The 14,259-nt window shown below is 45.2% G+C and overlaps 1 protein-coding gene across 1 annotated transcript in view; it reads left to right on the plus strand.

The window, feature by feature from the left end:
• Aloxe3 (arachidonate lipoxygenase 3) overlaps nucleotides 1-9,947 on the plus strand; it is a 24,048-nt gene extending 14,101 nt beyond the window's left edge. Inside the window, exons 14-16 of the mRNA XM_008855765.1 lie at nucleotides 4,538-4,638; nucleotides 5,242-5,412; nucleotides 9,641-9,947. Coding sequence (XP_008853987.1) covers nucleotides 4,538-4,638; nucleotides 5,242-5,412; nucleotides 9,641-9,820 — 452 coding nt within the window. The 3' untranslated portion in view covers nucleotides 9,821-9,947. The remainder of the gene's footprint in view (nucleotides 1-4,537; nucleotides 4,639-5,241; nucleotides 5,413-9,640) is intronic.
• The last annotated feature ends 4,312 nt before the right edge of the window (nucleotides 9,948-14,259 follow it).

Genomic DNA, 14,259 nt, shown 5'->3' on the forward strand with positions numbered 1-14,259 from the left:
ACTCATTGTTATTGAGGAGCATTCCTGATCCTGACTGATTCTTCCCCCAGGACATTTGTTTGCTATTTAAGACTCAGACTGGGATTTAATTACTGTTGGTTCAACTCTCCTATCCATATTGTGTCTGTGATTCCATACAACAGAACATTCTTGAGATTGACAACAGCTCTCCCAACTAGTACAAATTTATTCTAGATTCACAGGTAAAGGTAAAACACACTCATTAATCTGCCAATCTGACTTTGGCTTCCATATTCCAAGGGGGAAAATAAGCAGTATGAACTATAGAAACATTCTCATAGATACTTTGATTCCTGCTTTACCTTTTAAAAAATTCATAGCCTCTAAGTTGAGACAATCAACTTAAACAGAACATTCAGAAAATCCCCATCCACTCCAGACTGAAGCCTGATCTTCTGTCCCAGCCTCCCTCTGCTCAGCCTGGCTCCAAACCTTGGAGTGCTCTTTGGGTGATGGTCCTCTTTGGTTCCTGCTGGGTGGGTAATCCCTATTGTCCATATTATTTCTCACTGTCACCACCCTAGTTCTGGCTTCACAGTGCTCCTGCATTGTGCCAACTACTTTTCTACTGATTCTCCCTCTCCTAACCTCTTGCTGCTCTCCATTGGGCCTGCAGGACAATTAGTCCTCAGAAACGCTATAAAAATCCATGTCCTCCCTGCGTACTACAGCCTCAGTTAATCAGGTCGCCTTTCTGTCCCCTTACCTACCTATGTCCCATGCCTTGCCACTCCAGTTTCTTACCATCTCATGTACTCACTTCACTCAACCAATAATTACAGGGCTCTTAATATTTATTAAGTATTGTTCTAGATGCTAAGTATTGTTCAGAAGCTGGTGCTTGAATAGAGACCTGAAAGGATTGAGGGAACTAGTTCTGTGGATTGTTGGGATAAGAGTACTCTAGCTGAGGTATAAATGCAAAGGCCCTGAGCTCTGGGTGTACTGATGTGTTTGAGGAATATTGCAAAGGCTTGGGTAGGTTTCATAGAGTAAGTGAAGGGAAGAAAAACTGAGAAGGAAATAAGAAGGAGCTGGATCCAGATCAAGTAGGACCACGGGTGAAGTGAATGACCAGAGACCTCTTTAGAAGCTTATGAAAGGTAACATAATCTGCTTTATTATTATTATTATTTGTGTGTGTATGTGTGTATGTGTGTGTGTGTGTGTGTGTGTGTGTGTGGTTAACTTGGGATCTAATCCAGGGCCTTGTGCATGCTATACCTTCCCATACTCCATTTCCTAATTTAATACTACAAAGGGTAAAGGTGGAAGTGACAGGATTCCTCCAGGAGAGATGATGGTGACAGGTAGTGGTGGAGACTGTGGTAATCAAGAAAGATGGGTCTTTGTTGATAAGTAAGAGGAGGTGTGAAAACACAGAGAGTACAACTGTCCCTCGGTATCTGAGAAGATTGTTTCCAGGACCCCCAGGATACCAAAATTCTCAGATGCTCTTCCCAGAGGGACATTTGTTTTCTACTTAAGACTCAGATTGGAATTTTAAAAATATTTTAATTTTATCAATGTTTTGCCTACATGTATGTAAGTGCATCAAGTGCATACTTGGTGTCTGTGGGAGGCATGGGATCCCTTGGAACTGGAGTTAAGAATGGATGTTAATCACCCTGTGGGTGCTGGGAACAGAAACCAAGTCCTCTTGCAAGAGCAGCCTGTGCTTTTAATCACTGAGCCATCTCTCCAGCCCCGGATGACTGTTGGTTCAACTTTCCTATCTTATTTTATTAAACTCTTCTGTGATTTCATTTGTCAGAGGCAGTGGGCAAAGCCATGGACTTAAATGAGGTTAGTGTGGGACAGAAAGGAGGACCATGGGCAGAGCGCTTCTCCCTCCAGCCCTAACAGTGCTCTCTTCTGCTAGTTGTTTGTTTGTTTAGAGACATGGTCTACTATAACCCAGACTGGCCTTCAGCTGGGTATGTAGCCAGGATAATCTTGAATTGATCCTCTTGCTTCCACCTCCAGAGTGTTGGTATTACAGGCATGTACAACCATGCCCAGTTTATGTGGTGCTGGGGTTCAAATGTAGGGCTTCATGCATTTTAGAAAAGCACTCTTCTGTGGGCTGGAGAGATGGCTCAGTGGTTGAGAGCACTGACTCCTCTTGCAGAGGACCTAGGGTCGAATCCTAACACTCACATAGCAGCTAACAACCATGCTTAATTCTAGCTCTAGCGGATCTGATGCCTCCTTCTGACCTTCGTGGGCATTGCATGACTTGGGTGTACTTACAACATTCAGACGGTATACTCATACACATAAAATGAAAATGATAATGAAATATTTTTTATAAAAAAGAAAAGTACTCGTCTAACTAGGCCATTTCCCCATCCCTTCTGTATCATCTTTTAAAAATCTTTTAAATGCTGGGTGTAGTGAGCACACCTTTAGTCCCAACTCTCCGGAGGCAGAGGCAAGTGGATCTCTGTGAGATTGAGGTCACCCTGGTCCACATCCTGACTTCCAGGTGGGCTGGGACCAGAGGAAAAAACAAATAAGCAAACAAAAAATCTTTTAACTTGCTCTATTTATTTTTTTATTACATTTATTTATTTTGTGTATATGTGTGCACATGTATGATGTGTATGTGTGAGTGCAGGTGTGCATGCCATGGAGCACTTGTGGAAGCCAGAGGACAACTTGCAGAAGTTGGCTTTCTCTGACTGTGTGCAACTCAGTGATTGGATTCAGAACATTAGGCTTGGCAGCATGCACCTTCGCCCACTGAGCCATCTTGCTGTCCCTTTTATTTATTTCTTTTTCTTTTTTTCTTTTATTATTTTTATTTTATGTGTACAAGTATATTGCCTGCATGTATGTGAGTGCACCCATGTCATGTAATGCCACGGAGGTCAGAAGAGGGCTTCAGATTTGCGGGGGTCTCTCCCTCTCTTTGCGGGTCATTGGCCACTGGTCCACGAGGGCAGGGGGAGCAAGAGCAGCGAACAGAGTCAGGACGACCAGTGAGCACTGACGGAAGAAAGCCCTTCCGGGGAGGCTGGTTCCACAGCGCAGTGAAACAGCAATGATACAGCTCCAGACTCAGTGAAACAGCTCTGTTTATTCAGTGGGAGAACTAGAGAAATTATAGTGTGGAGGCAGTAGCCAAAGCCTCAGCTGATAGGTGCTCATAGTATGCTTTATTTACATGTGGTAGTGGGCTCCTATCGTCCAACTATCAGGCAATGCCTGATTATCATATAGAAAAAACCTGGGGGTAGTTTTTACTCCAGGTAACTATGCCAAAGGTCATGTTCCAAATAAGGTCAGGCATCCGTGCATGGTGGCACTTTCCAGGTAAGCCAGGAAGAGAGCAGGAGGCCCCCTGCTGAAAAGGGGAGTCCTTCCATTTGGTGCCGAGCCCCTTAGGGCTATCCGGACATGGAGAACTACAACCCTAACAGCAGGGTTTCCCAACACAGATTCCCCTGGAACTGGAGTTAAGGATAGCTCATAGCTGCCATGTGGGAGCTGAGAATCGAACCCAGGTCCTGTGCAAGAGCAGTCAGTGCTCTTAGCTGCTGAGCCATCTGTCCAGCTCCTATTTATTTTTCTTCCTTTCTTTCTTCCTTTCTGTTCTTTTTTGTTTTGTTTTGTTTTTGGTCTTTTTTGAGACAGCATTGCCCTGTAGCCCCAGCTGCCCTGGAACTCAATATGTAGACCAGGCTGACGTTGATCTGACAGTGATCCTCCTGTCTTGGCTTCCCAAATACTGGAATTAAAAACATGCACCATCATGCCCAGCTTTTATTATTTAGTTTTTGAGATGAGATCTCCCTGTTGCTTGCCAGTTGAACTTGACCTCCTAGGATCAAGAAATCCTCCTGCCTCAGCCTTCAAAATAACTGAAGCTATAGATGTGGACTGCTGTACCTGACCTCTGTCAACTTAATTCTTACTTAAATTTCACCCATCCCTCAACCTGGGGAGATCACTTATCCTCCCAGGAAGGTGTCTCCTGATGTAACCCCAGCACCTGTTTCTGTTCTATGTGCCTTCTCTAAGTGCCAGTGCTGGTTTTAATGCTTCTTTTGGCTTCCCTCACTTGTGCACTTCTCAGTAAAATACTCTGGTGTCAAATGTCTCTGCTATTAGGGCAGGCAGTGAAGGATCTACTACTAGTGGATCTACTTGCACAAAACTTGGTAGAATGAGTAGAACTAAATCATTAAGTGCTAATTAATATGGATGTGCCTTGGAGGTCAAAGACAGGCAGTTTAGTACTTGGCTATCATGATTCTTGTTCGCCATCATTTTCTAATCCACCCCTCAGCTCTTCTCCTGATCCCTGATCCCCTTCAGAGACCATATCCCTTGTTGGTGGTCATCCCTAATATTATCTCTGTGCTAATCTTAGACTAAGGACAGTTTCGGCCAGTGTCCAGCCCTTACTCCTTTACTCTCCCCTTGCAGTGAGCCCCTATCCCAAGCAACCCTCAGGAATCCAGCATGCCCTATAACATCCACACCCTTTTCCCTTCCTCTCCTCACCCAGGCTTCCCAAGCCAACTGTGTACCCCAGGAGAGCTCGTGAAGTACCTCACTGCAATCATCTTCAACTGCTCTGCCCAGCATGCTGCTGTCAATAGTGGGCAGGTTAGGCTTTGGAGGGCAAGCCAAGCCACTGGAGGGCAGGCCTAAGGGCACTGGGGCACCCAAAGTGTTAGGTTCCAAAGATGTATTAGGCTTGGCAGTGGACTTGAGGTCAGAGTTCTGGTTGAGAGCATGGGTGGGTCAGGGTTAGGGTGGATTTATGATCAGCTTTGGGGCTGGAGTGGTGACTGGGTGGAGTAAAGGGCTGGTGTTGAATGATGGCTGGGTGGGTCTGTATCCAAAGTTACAATGGAGACTTAAGATGGAATTATACTGGGAGTAGAACTTGTCCTTGGTAAGAACTGGCTACATAGAATATCAAGTTGCTCCATGAGCCATGCCAGCCCAAGGCCTTTTTCTAGGATTACCTCCCCTTTGGGTTCTCCTCCCTCCTTGGTGACTCATTCTACTCAGTCTTGGAATGCTGGGTGGAGAATGACAAGGGGTTAGCTGGGCTTATGCTCCACTTCTGGAACTTTCTATAGGCCCCTCATTTACGAACTTCGAGATCTGGGATGGTGGAGGTGGGATCAGGAATGACAAAGAGGATGCTTGTGGCCGAGGACCCTTGGCCAACTCATCCAACTGGGGCTGGGGTCTCCACAGCATGACTTTGGGGCCTGGATGCCCAATGCCCCATCATCCATGAGGCAGCCTCCACCTCAGACCAAGGGGATCACAACAATGAAGAGTTACCTAGACACCCTTCCAGAAGTGAACGTCACCTGTAACAACCTTCTCCTCTTCTGGTTAGTCAGCCAAGAGCCGAAAGACCAGGTGGGTACATGGAGATGTGGGGATAGAGGTTGGGCAGTGCAGGGCCAGTAAAGTGGTTATTCCAGGGAAGGAGAGGGCTGGTGGCTAACTGCTTGGAAGTATGCCCAGTGCCCAACTGCCTTGAGTTCTTTAGCTTCCACAGGAAATACTTGATCTCCAAAAGACACACATTGAAACAAATATCAGTTTAGTGTCTACCTTACAACTTCTATGTAATTTTTTTTGTGTGTTTTTGAAACAGGGTCTCCCTGTAGCCCCAGCTGGCCTGGAGCTCACTATGTAGACCAGGCTGGCCTTGAACTCACAGAAATCCGCCTGCCTCTGCCTCCCAAGTGGCTGGGACTACAGGCATGTGCCACCATGTCCAGCAACTTCTATGTAATTTACAAGTTATCTATCCATCTATCCAATCATGTATTCATCCACAAATCACTCATGAATTCACCCAAGCATTGAACATTATGGGGTACCTCCATGTGTCAGCAGAATGCTGGATACCAGATATATAAAGTTTAGTGAGATTGTTCTGCCTTCCTGAAGCCTTCATGAGATAGACAGGCAAATGAAAAGGGACACCAGAGTGCTGTAGGAAGTACTCGTATATTAATTCTCATTCAACACCACTTCTTGAGCACCCATGGTATCCAGACATTGTTGGGAAGCTGGGAACATTGTCCATGAATTTGCAGTATCGGGACAGAGGTAAGGGTCTTATGGAACTTAAATGTGTCTGGGAGAACCTAAGAAAGTGTCATGGAAGAAATGACATACAAGCTAAAACCTGTGGGACAAGTAGGAGTTTGGCAGATGGGAAGGGCAGGGTTGGTTTCTAGACAGAGAGAAGGACACCCAGGGGTGGGAGAGTCCTCCAGTGTGTTTGTAGGATCAGATCACTGGGGTGCAGTGCAGTGACATGGCAGGGTAGGGTGGAGAGGAAGGTAGGACTTTGAATAGTATTTCTTCAGAGGATAATAGAGCCACTCAAGGATTTGAAACCAGAGGTGACATGGCTTAATTTGTTTCAACAAGGGTGCTCCAGGTGGCTGTGTCAATGGTGAGAGGGACAGGTTTGGAGAGAGGAGATGGGGCAGTTGGGTAGTTTAGATCAAAGTGAGCAGCCCTTGAATCACCAGTTACTATCATGGCTATTCACTTGGAATTATCAGTCATGCCACTCTGCCTTCCTGATAGTTCCTCCAAGTCAGGTTCTCATGTCATCTGTGAACACCCTCATTTTTCATGACTGACTCGGTTTGATACTAGAAAGATTGCAGATGTTTAACCTCTCAAGCAAGTCTTTCTTTTAAAAAGGTGTTTTATTTTTGTGACGTTTCTCTATATATTGCCCAAGTTGGCCTTGAATTCCTGGACTCAAGCCATCCTCCTGTCTTAGCCTCCAGAGAAGCAACAACTGTAGGCATGTAGCACAGTGCCTGGCTTAGATATGTTTGTGTGTGTGCTATGGGTTGAACCCAGGGCCTTGAGCATGCTAGGCAAGAGTGTAGCAATGAGCTGTATCTCCAGCTCTTCCTAACACATTTTAAAAATTTATTTATGGGGTGGGATGCATTTGTAGAGGTCAGAGGACAACTTGTGGGAGTCGGTTCTCTCCTACTACCGAGGTCAAATTGAGGTCATTCCACTTGGCTGCAAGCTTCGTTACCCACTGAACCATCTCTCAGACTATTTCCTAGAGTTTTAACTTACCATCTTATACTTTGAGGAACTGTGGGAACTTGTTCTTATCCCTATCCCCTATAGTTCCCAGAGGAATGAGTAAGCAAGAGGATGATTGTGGAGGGTTCCTTCTGCATAAGCCAGAGAAATTTACAGCAATAGCCATAGTAGCTGTCAATTACTGAGGATCCATCCTGTCTCAGTCATTAAATCAGATATAAGTACCTTAAAATACAAAACAAATAAGTAGTTATATTTAAGATGCCTGGTATAGTGCTGGCATGTAAGTGTTCAATAACATCTATAGGGGAGAAAACTGAGGTTCATAGAGTTCAAGCAGGTTGCTCAGCTCCCATAGTGAGGAAGCATGTGCTGGTTGTGAATTCAGTCTGCCATGTTTCTGTGTTCTACTTTTTTCATGATTATATTGTAGCATTAGAAATTAGGTATGAATATGGGAAATGAGACATAAAACTGTCTCTGTAAGACAGTCAATGGTAAGCCAGATGTGCTGGCTCACACCTGTAATCCCAGTATTTGTGAGGCTGAGGCAAGAAGATTGCTGCAAGTTTGAGGCCAGTCTGAGCTACAGTGTGAGACTCTGTCTCAAAAATAATCCAAAAAAAGGGAGATATTAACATTTTAAAGATACTATAGCAATTCCAATCAAGAAAAAGGAAAGAACATAAATATGCATTAGTAATAGGAAAGGACAGATACACAGAGAAATTATTTTAATTGTAAGAAAATACTATTTACAGTTTTATGAAAAAAAAATGGAAACTTGGATGAAATGAATGGTTTTCTAAGAAAGCATAAGCCACTGAACTTTGAAAGAGATGCAGATCGTGCATAAGGGGTAGGAATGACAACACATGCTTGTAACCACCCAGAGTCACAAGTTTCAGGCAAGCCTGGATATCACAACAAGACCCTGTCCAAAGAGGAGGAAGAGGAGTAGGAGAGAAAGCAAGTCCCAAACCTATATAAATGTAAAAGATCCAATCCCTCAAACCTTCAGGAAACAAAGAAATCCTATGTCTTTCAAACATCTTGAAAGCACAGAAAATGGCAGAAGCTTCCTGAATCACTCACTGGATTATAGAACTTGGATTTCAGAGCTAGCAAAGGCAGTGATTTTTTTAAAGAGGGAGGTGGATCTCATTAGAGGGCTCCAGTCCTGGATTCACACTTAACACTTTTGTGACCTCTCTAATTTGGTCTCTCTAAGCCTCAATTTCCTTATCTATAAAGAGGGACTGATAAAAGAACCTGCCTTAAGGGTTGTTGTATGGTTCATGTAAAGTGCTTGCATGTTAGCTGTTATTAAGAAAATGAAATTATAAACTCCTCCACTTAGTTACAACAATCTTAAAAGTATATCAGTCAATAAAGGTCAGGAGTGGATAGTAAACAATAATGTGCAACAACAGGGTCTAGTTTACTCTAAGAATGAAAGGATGGTTCACCTTATGAAATCCAGCAATATCATCTGGTACATCAATACAGAAGCATACTGTATAATTAACGCAGCATATGTGGTAAAAGCTCTTGATCAGCGTGAACAGCCATTACTAATAAAAGCTCAGTTTCAAATAAAACCCCCCGAAGGATTTTTGATTAAAGTATATCTTTAAAAAACACTGTATTTATGGGGAGATAGTAGATGTCTTCACATTAAAATCAGGAGCAAGAAAATAAGGCCCACTATTACTGCTGCTATTTAACACTAGTTTGAAGGGCTTTACCAATGCAATCAAACAAGAAAAAGGAACTTTTAGCACTGTTAAAACACTGTATGAAGGTTGTATTAGATGGGCGACTGTGCTGGTTAGGAAACCCGGCCTGAGCATTGTAATGGTAGCTGTGGTGTGATGTGATCACGAAAGGGTGTGGGGGGCCATCCTGTATACAGGATAGCACTGATTGAAGTTCTTTGTGACATTTCTTGATTTTGGTGGCCATGTTGCAAAGTGTGACAATGTTGCAGTGATAGTGATTGTATTGGCAAAAGTTCTATCATGTCGGATGAGTGTAAAGGTATCGCAGAACCAGGTTGCTGGGTTTCCTTAGGGGTTGGGTTTTGTAAAATTATTCGATAACAGGTCTATTCTTGGACCTACTTTCTGGAATATGTCTATGTTAATCTCTATTGAATGTGATGGTGTTCTTTTAGTTCAAAGAGTGGATGGGGCACTTGAACTTCTTGAACTTGTTCAAATCCATCCACCTTCAGATGTAGGAATCCTTTCAAAGCAAGAGTAATGTGAAAAAAGTTGCCAGCAGAGGGAGCACCAAAGCAGGATGGCTGGCTTCCAAGTCAGGGGCTGTGTTCCACCCACACTGTGGGCTTCAGGTTTTGGGGGGCTGTTCTGAATCAAGGTGCAGTGGAGTGATGATTAGGGGCTTTGATTGGAAGGTTCGTGTTTTCAATATGGCAGTAACTGAGTCGTGTTTTTAGAAAACACCTGACTGCATTTGTTGACATGTGATCATTATTCTCCATCTCATCTTGAACATCTTTCTAATACCTCAACTCATTTTCTCCTAGAGGCCCCTGGGCACCTACCCAGATGAACACTTCACAGAGGAGGCCCCACAGCAGAGTATTGCAGCCTTCCAGAACTGCCTGGCTCAGATCTCAAGGGACATCAGAGAACGGAACCAGAGCCTGCCATTGCCCTATGCCTACTTGGACCCTCCCCTTATTGAGAACAGTGTCTCCATCTAAGCCCTATTCACACCACCCCAGGGTAAAGAAAGGTCCAGCTAGGGGGGAAGGCCACCTTCCTAGGGTCTTCCAGACCCTCCATCCTCCCTCTTCTCAGCTTGAACCTTCTCTGCACATGGGGATCAAGATGGCTTTAAGACTGTATGAATGGGCCCTGGGTTTTGAGAGACCAGTACAGCAACGTTCAGGGTGAAAGCCGCTGATTAAAGTCAAGTGCACAATAATCCCCTTGAAAAGAGAGGAACTCCTGTACCTTTTGTCATACTTTGGACATCCTCTTGTGCCAGCCTCATGTAGGAATCTCCCTCCCCAAAGTGGGATACTCAGCTTGAGTTTTGAGGTCTCCTGCCCAGTTCTCCTCAAACTCACACTGTCTCCTGTGATAACTTTTTGATTCCCCCCTTTCCTCCAAGCCCAAGACCCCAAATCCAGTCTCCTTTTTTGAAGGGGTCTTGAAATTGGGAAAGGAAAGAGTATGTGCCTGAATCTGGCATGTAGTCTGCTATGCTTTTAAAGGGAGGGGAAGAATCTGAGCCCAGTTGACCTGGATGTCTAGCTGTGGTTCTTGCGGACACGAACTCTGGCTTGGTCGTGTGTAGGATCTTTCTCCAGCTCTCCTCCTGCCTGCTCTCATTCTATTTTGATTTTTGTCTTTGAGCTCAATGACTTTAATAAAAGCTAACATATTTGGCATCCATCTCATTTTTGTTTTGACAATAATGATGATGTGTGTATGGGGTCGTCAGTGTAGAAGTGCTGGAGTGGGGAGCAAGAATGAATCCATGGGTTATGTGTTCTGATGACAGGAACTTTTCCAGCTCAACCTATCACCCAACTGGCCCCCATATTCCTATCTTTACCTCCTAGAATGAGTCACCAGGAATGGAAGGAATAGCCAGACCCAAGGGACTGATAGGAAGATACTAGGCATTTTACAAAGCCTCAGAATCCAGCTTCTGGGTGTGGTAGCCATTAGTGGCACCAATGAAATCCAGTTCTGCTCCTGGACATGTGGAAGACTCACCCCTGGTTCTCTGTACATGGGTGGTGTCAAATATAGAACTTGGGTCTGAGTTACCTGCAGAGGTGATGTGATCATCTCCAGACTGGTGTGAAGACCACCCAGTGTACTCTGCCTCTCCACACTGGAAGCTTGTGTTGTGATGATGCACTCAGTAGTCTGTTCATCTAAGGGAGTTGAACAGAGGCCCTGCTGATTGAATTGGATGCATATGAAACTGCTGAAATTTTGGATTTGTTTCTTATTATGGCATAATATAGCCTCCCTTGACTGAATGGGTAAATCTGAGCTTTTCTCCCTTGCAGTCACACAGCCCTTAAAAACAAAGATTTGTAGCTGGGTGTGATGGCACATGCTTTTTTAAAAAAATATTTTACTTATTTTTTCTGTTTTGAGACAGGGTTTCCATGTAGCCCCAGCTGTCCTGGAACTCACTAGGTAGACCAGGCTGCCTTGAACTCACAGAGATCTGCCTGCCTCTGCCTCCCAAGTGTTGGAATTAAAGGCATACACCACCATGACTGGCCTATTTATATAATTTTTTTTACATGTATGAGTGTATTGCCTGTCTGTGTAAGTGTACCCATGTCCTGCAGTGCTTGCAGAGATCAGGAGAAGGAGGTCAGTTTCCCTGGAACAGGAGTTATAGTTGTTAGCTGTCATGTGGGTGCTGGGAATCGAACCCAGATCTTCTGCAAGAGCAGCCAGTGCTCTTAATTGCTGAGCCATCTCTCCAGCACATGCTTTTAATCACAGTACTTGGAAGGCAGAGGCAGATAGATCTCTGTGAGTCTGAGGCCAGCCTGGTCTACATAGTGAGTTCCAGACCAAGCAAGGCTAAGCAGTAAGACTCTGTCTCAAAAAAATAAGCAAATATCTGTGTAACTCAATCAAGTATTTCTCTTCACGGATGCTCAGCATATTCCCAATTTACTGCTTTGCCAGACTCAGACCCAGCCTGCCTTACCTTCTAGCGTTATCCTTTCTTCTCTCTCTCTTTTCTTTCTTTCTTTCTTTCTTTTTTTCTTTCTTTCTTTCTTTCTTTCTTTCTTTCTTTAAAATGCGGATTTTCAAAATGACTGCACTAATTGACACCCTCACCAACAGTATAAGCTTTGTTTGAGACAGGGTCTCCCTGCGGCCCCAGCTGGCCTGGAACTCATTATGTAGACCAGGCTGGCATGGATCTCGCAGAGATCCACCTGCCTCTACCTCCTGAGTGCTGGGATGAAAGGTGTGCACCACCATGCCTGGCCTTCTCTTCTCATTCCCTCCTCCTTCTCCTCCTCTTCCTCTCCCTCCTCCTCCTCCTCCCCTTCCTCCCCTTCCTCCTCTCTCCTCCTCCTCCTCCTCCTCCTCCTCTTTTTCTCTCTTCTCTCTCTCGACAGTGTCTTACTATGTAGCCTAGCTGACCTCAAACTTGCAATCCTCCTGTATCAGCTTCCCAAGTTCTGGCGTGTGGTCTGCTTTGCTCCTAGCACCTTTAAGGAGAGGGGAAGGCATGCACCACCACATCCAACTCTCCCCTGCCACCTGAGTCAGATTCTTTGTGTGTGTGTGTGTGTGTGTGTGTGTGTGTGTGTGTGTGTGTTCTAGAGGATTGTCTCTTCCTACATCAATGATTTCAAAGGAAGGAAATCCTTATGCCATTGTGTATGCAGGCGTATGTTTGAGGATATCTCAGCCAAAGATTCCAGCAAGTTAGTCAAAATTGCCAGGTTTTGTTTGCCTTAGGACTAAGAAATCCTGGGGGCCCCCTCTTGTGGCCAGCTGGGCTATCATCAGGGTGGGAAATGGGAACCCCCCCCCTTAACTATGACCTTGATCAGGTCACTGTACAAGTGACCTGTAAGCCTCAAAAGAGGAAGCGCACTCCTTGTCCTGCACAGTCTCCGTTAGAAAGGATGGAATAGCTATCCTGAAAAATACTCTGGAGCAGGAGAGGGAGGGACCAGGTGGATCACTGAAATCTGGTTTCCCAGAAAGCCGACTTGGAGGGAGATTTATTTGGAAGGCACACCCAATGAAGGGAGGACTTCTGCCCTGACTCTGGACACGTTTGGAGATGGAATGTAGGGTAGAGGCTCAGCCCCATGCTGGAGCCCGGTCTCATGGAGTTCTTTCAGCATGCAGGCTGGACCCCTCCATACTTTTCCGTCAGTCAAGAAGGCTAACTTTCATATGGCACAATAAGACGTATGCCTATCTCTTCCTTGCTGGCCTTGAACAAGTTCCCTCATCTCAGTGGCCCAAATCTGTCAGAGAAATCCTAGAAAGTCCCTTCCTAAATTGACATTTTAGGATCTGTTTGACTCATGGCTCTGTCTCCCTATGTCTGTTCTCAACTTCAGGGAAGTAGCTGTAAATTCCCTAGGTTGACTCCTGCTTCCTGACAGACAAAAAAACATACCATTGGACACTTCAACAGAGGAGTCCTTTCAGATGGTGGCAAATGCAGTCCGAGATGCAACCAGATGGCATGCACTGGTGTGACTGGAAGGGAGGCATTAGGTGTGGTGGCCAGAGACAGTCTCTCCAGGAGGTGACACTGGAGTTGAGACCTAGATGGAAGGACAGAACACTTCAGAAACAGCTTTGATGGAGATGCTACAATCAGGACAGGGTAAGTTCAAGGGTACATCTTCCAGGAACATAAAGGAGACTAAAGTCACTTGAATGAGGTGTTGGATCATACATGGTCCCCTATCTATGCTTGGTCTTTGGATTTGATTCTAAGAATGATGCTGTGCTTTTTAAGCAAGGGAGTAATCTGATTTGACTTTGTCCCAGGGGAGCAGGATCCCAGGGGTTGTTCCTTGCTTTTTAGGGCTTAGGGTGTGGCAAGTAAGGGGTGCCCCAGCAGTGAAGAGCTGGCTCCCAGTGTGGGTAGGTGTCATGAGCCACCCCTGCAAGTGTGCATCTGTCCCAGGCCTCTCATGTTCTCTGGGTCCCACCCCTGGTCCAGGAGAACCAGTTCTTCAGTGAGTACCTACTCAGAGTTATGCATCCAAGTTTGGGTCACAACTGGGGAGTGACCATCTGCATCCGTGTGCCTAATCCCATCCAAGTTCCCAGACCTAGCCCTTGCCTCTCTCACATCCCTACCACACCTACTTCTACCTCTTTTTCCCTAAGGGGCTTAAGTCCCACAAGAGGCTTGAAGCCTGATCAAACCCAAAGCTGCTTAACTTTTGGGAGAAATGGGTTGGCTTTAGGGGAGACCTATTGCTACAGGGTCATGATTAGGGAGACAGATTTTTAGGGGTGGAAAGAGTTCCCTCCATATGCAGTCACTTCCATCCCCTTCTGTACCTCAATCCCATTCTCTGTGTCCTCCAAGCCCTCTCCTATCCAGTCCTCCAGGATGCCTACGAGCCCTTACCTCCTCACCCCCACACAATGTTCTTACTACTGGATT

This window comes from Nannospalax galili, unplaced genomic scaffold (assembly GCF_000622305.1).
Source record: "Nannospalax galili isolate Female #2095 unplaced genomic scaffold, S.galili_v1.0 scaffold146, whole genome shotgun sequence".
NCBI classification, from domain to species: domain Eukaryota; kingdom Metazoa; phylum Chordata; class Mammalia; order Rodentia; family Spalacidae; genus Nannospalax; species Nannospalax galili.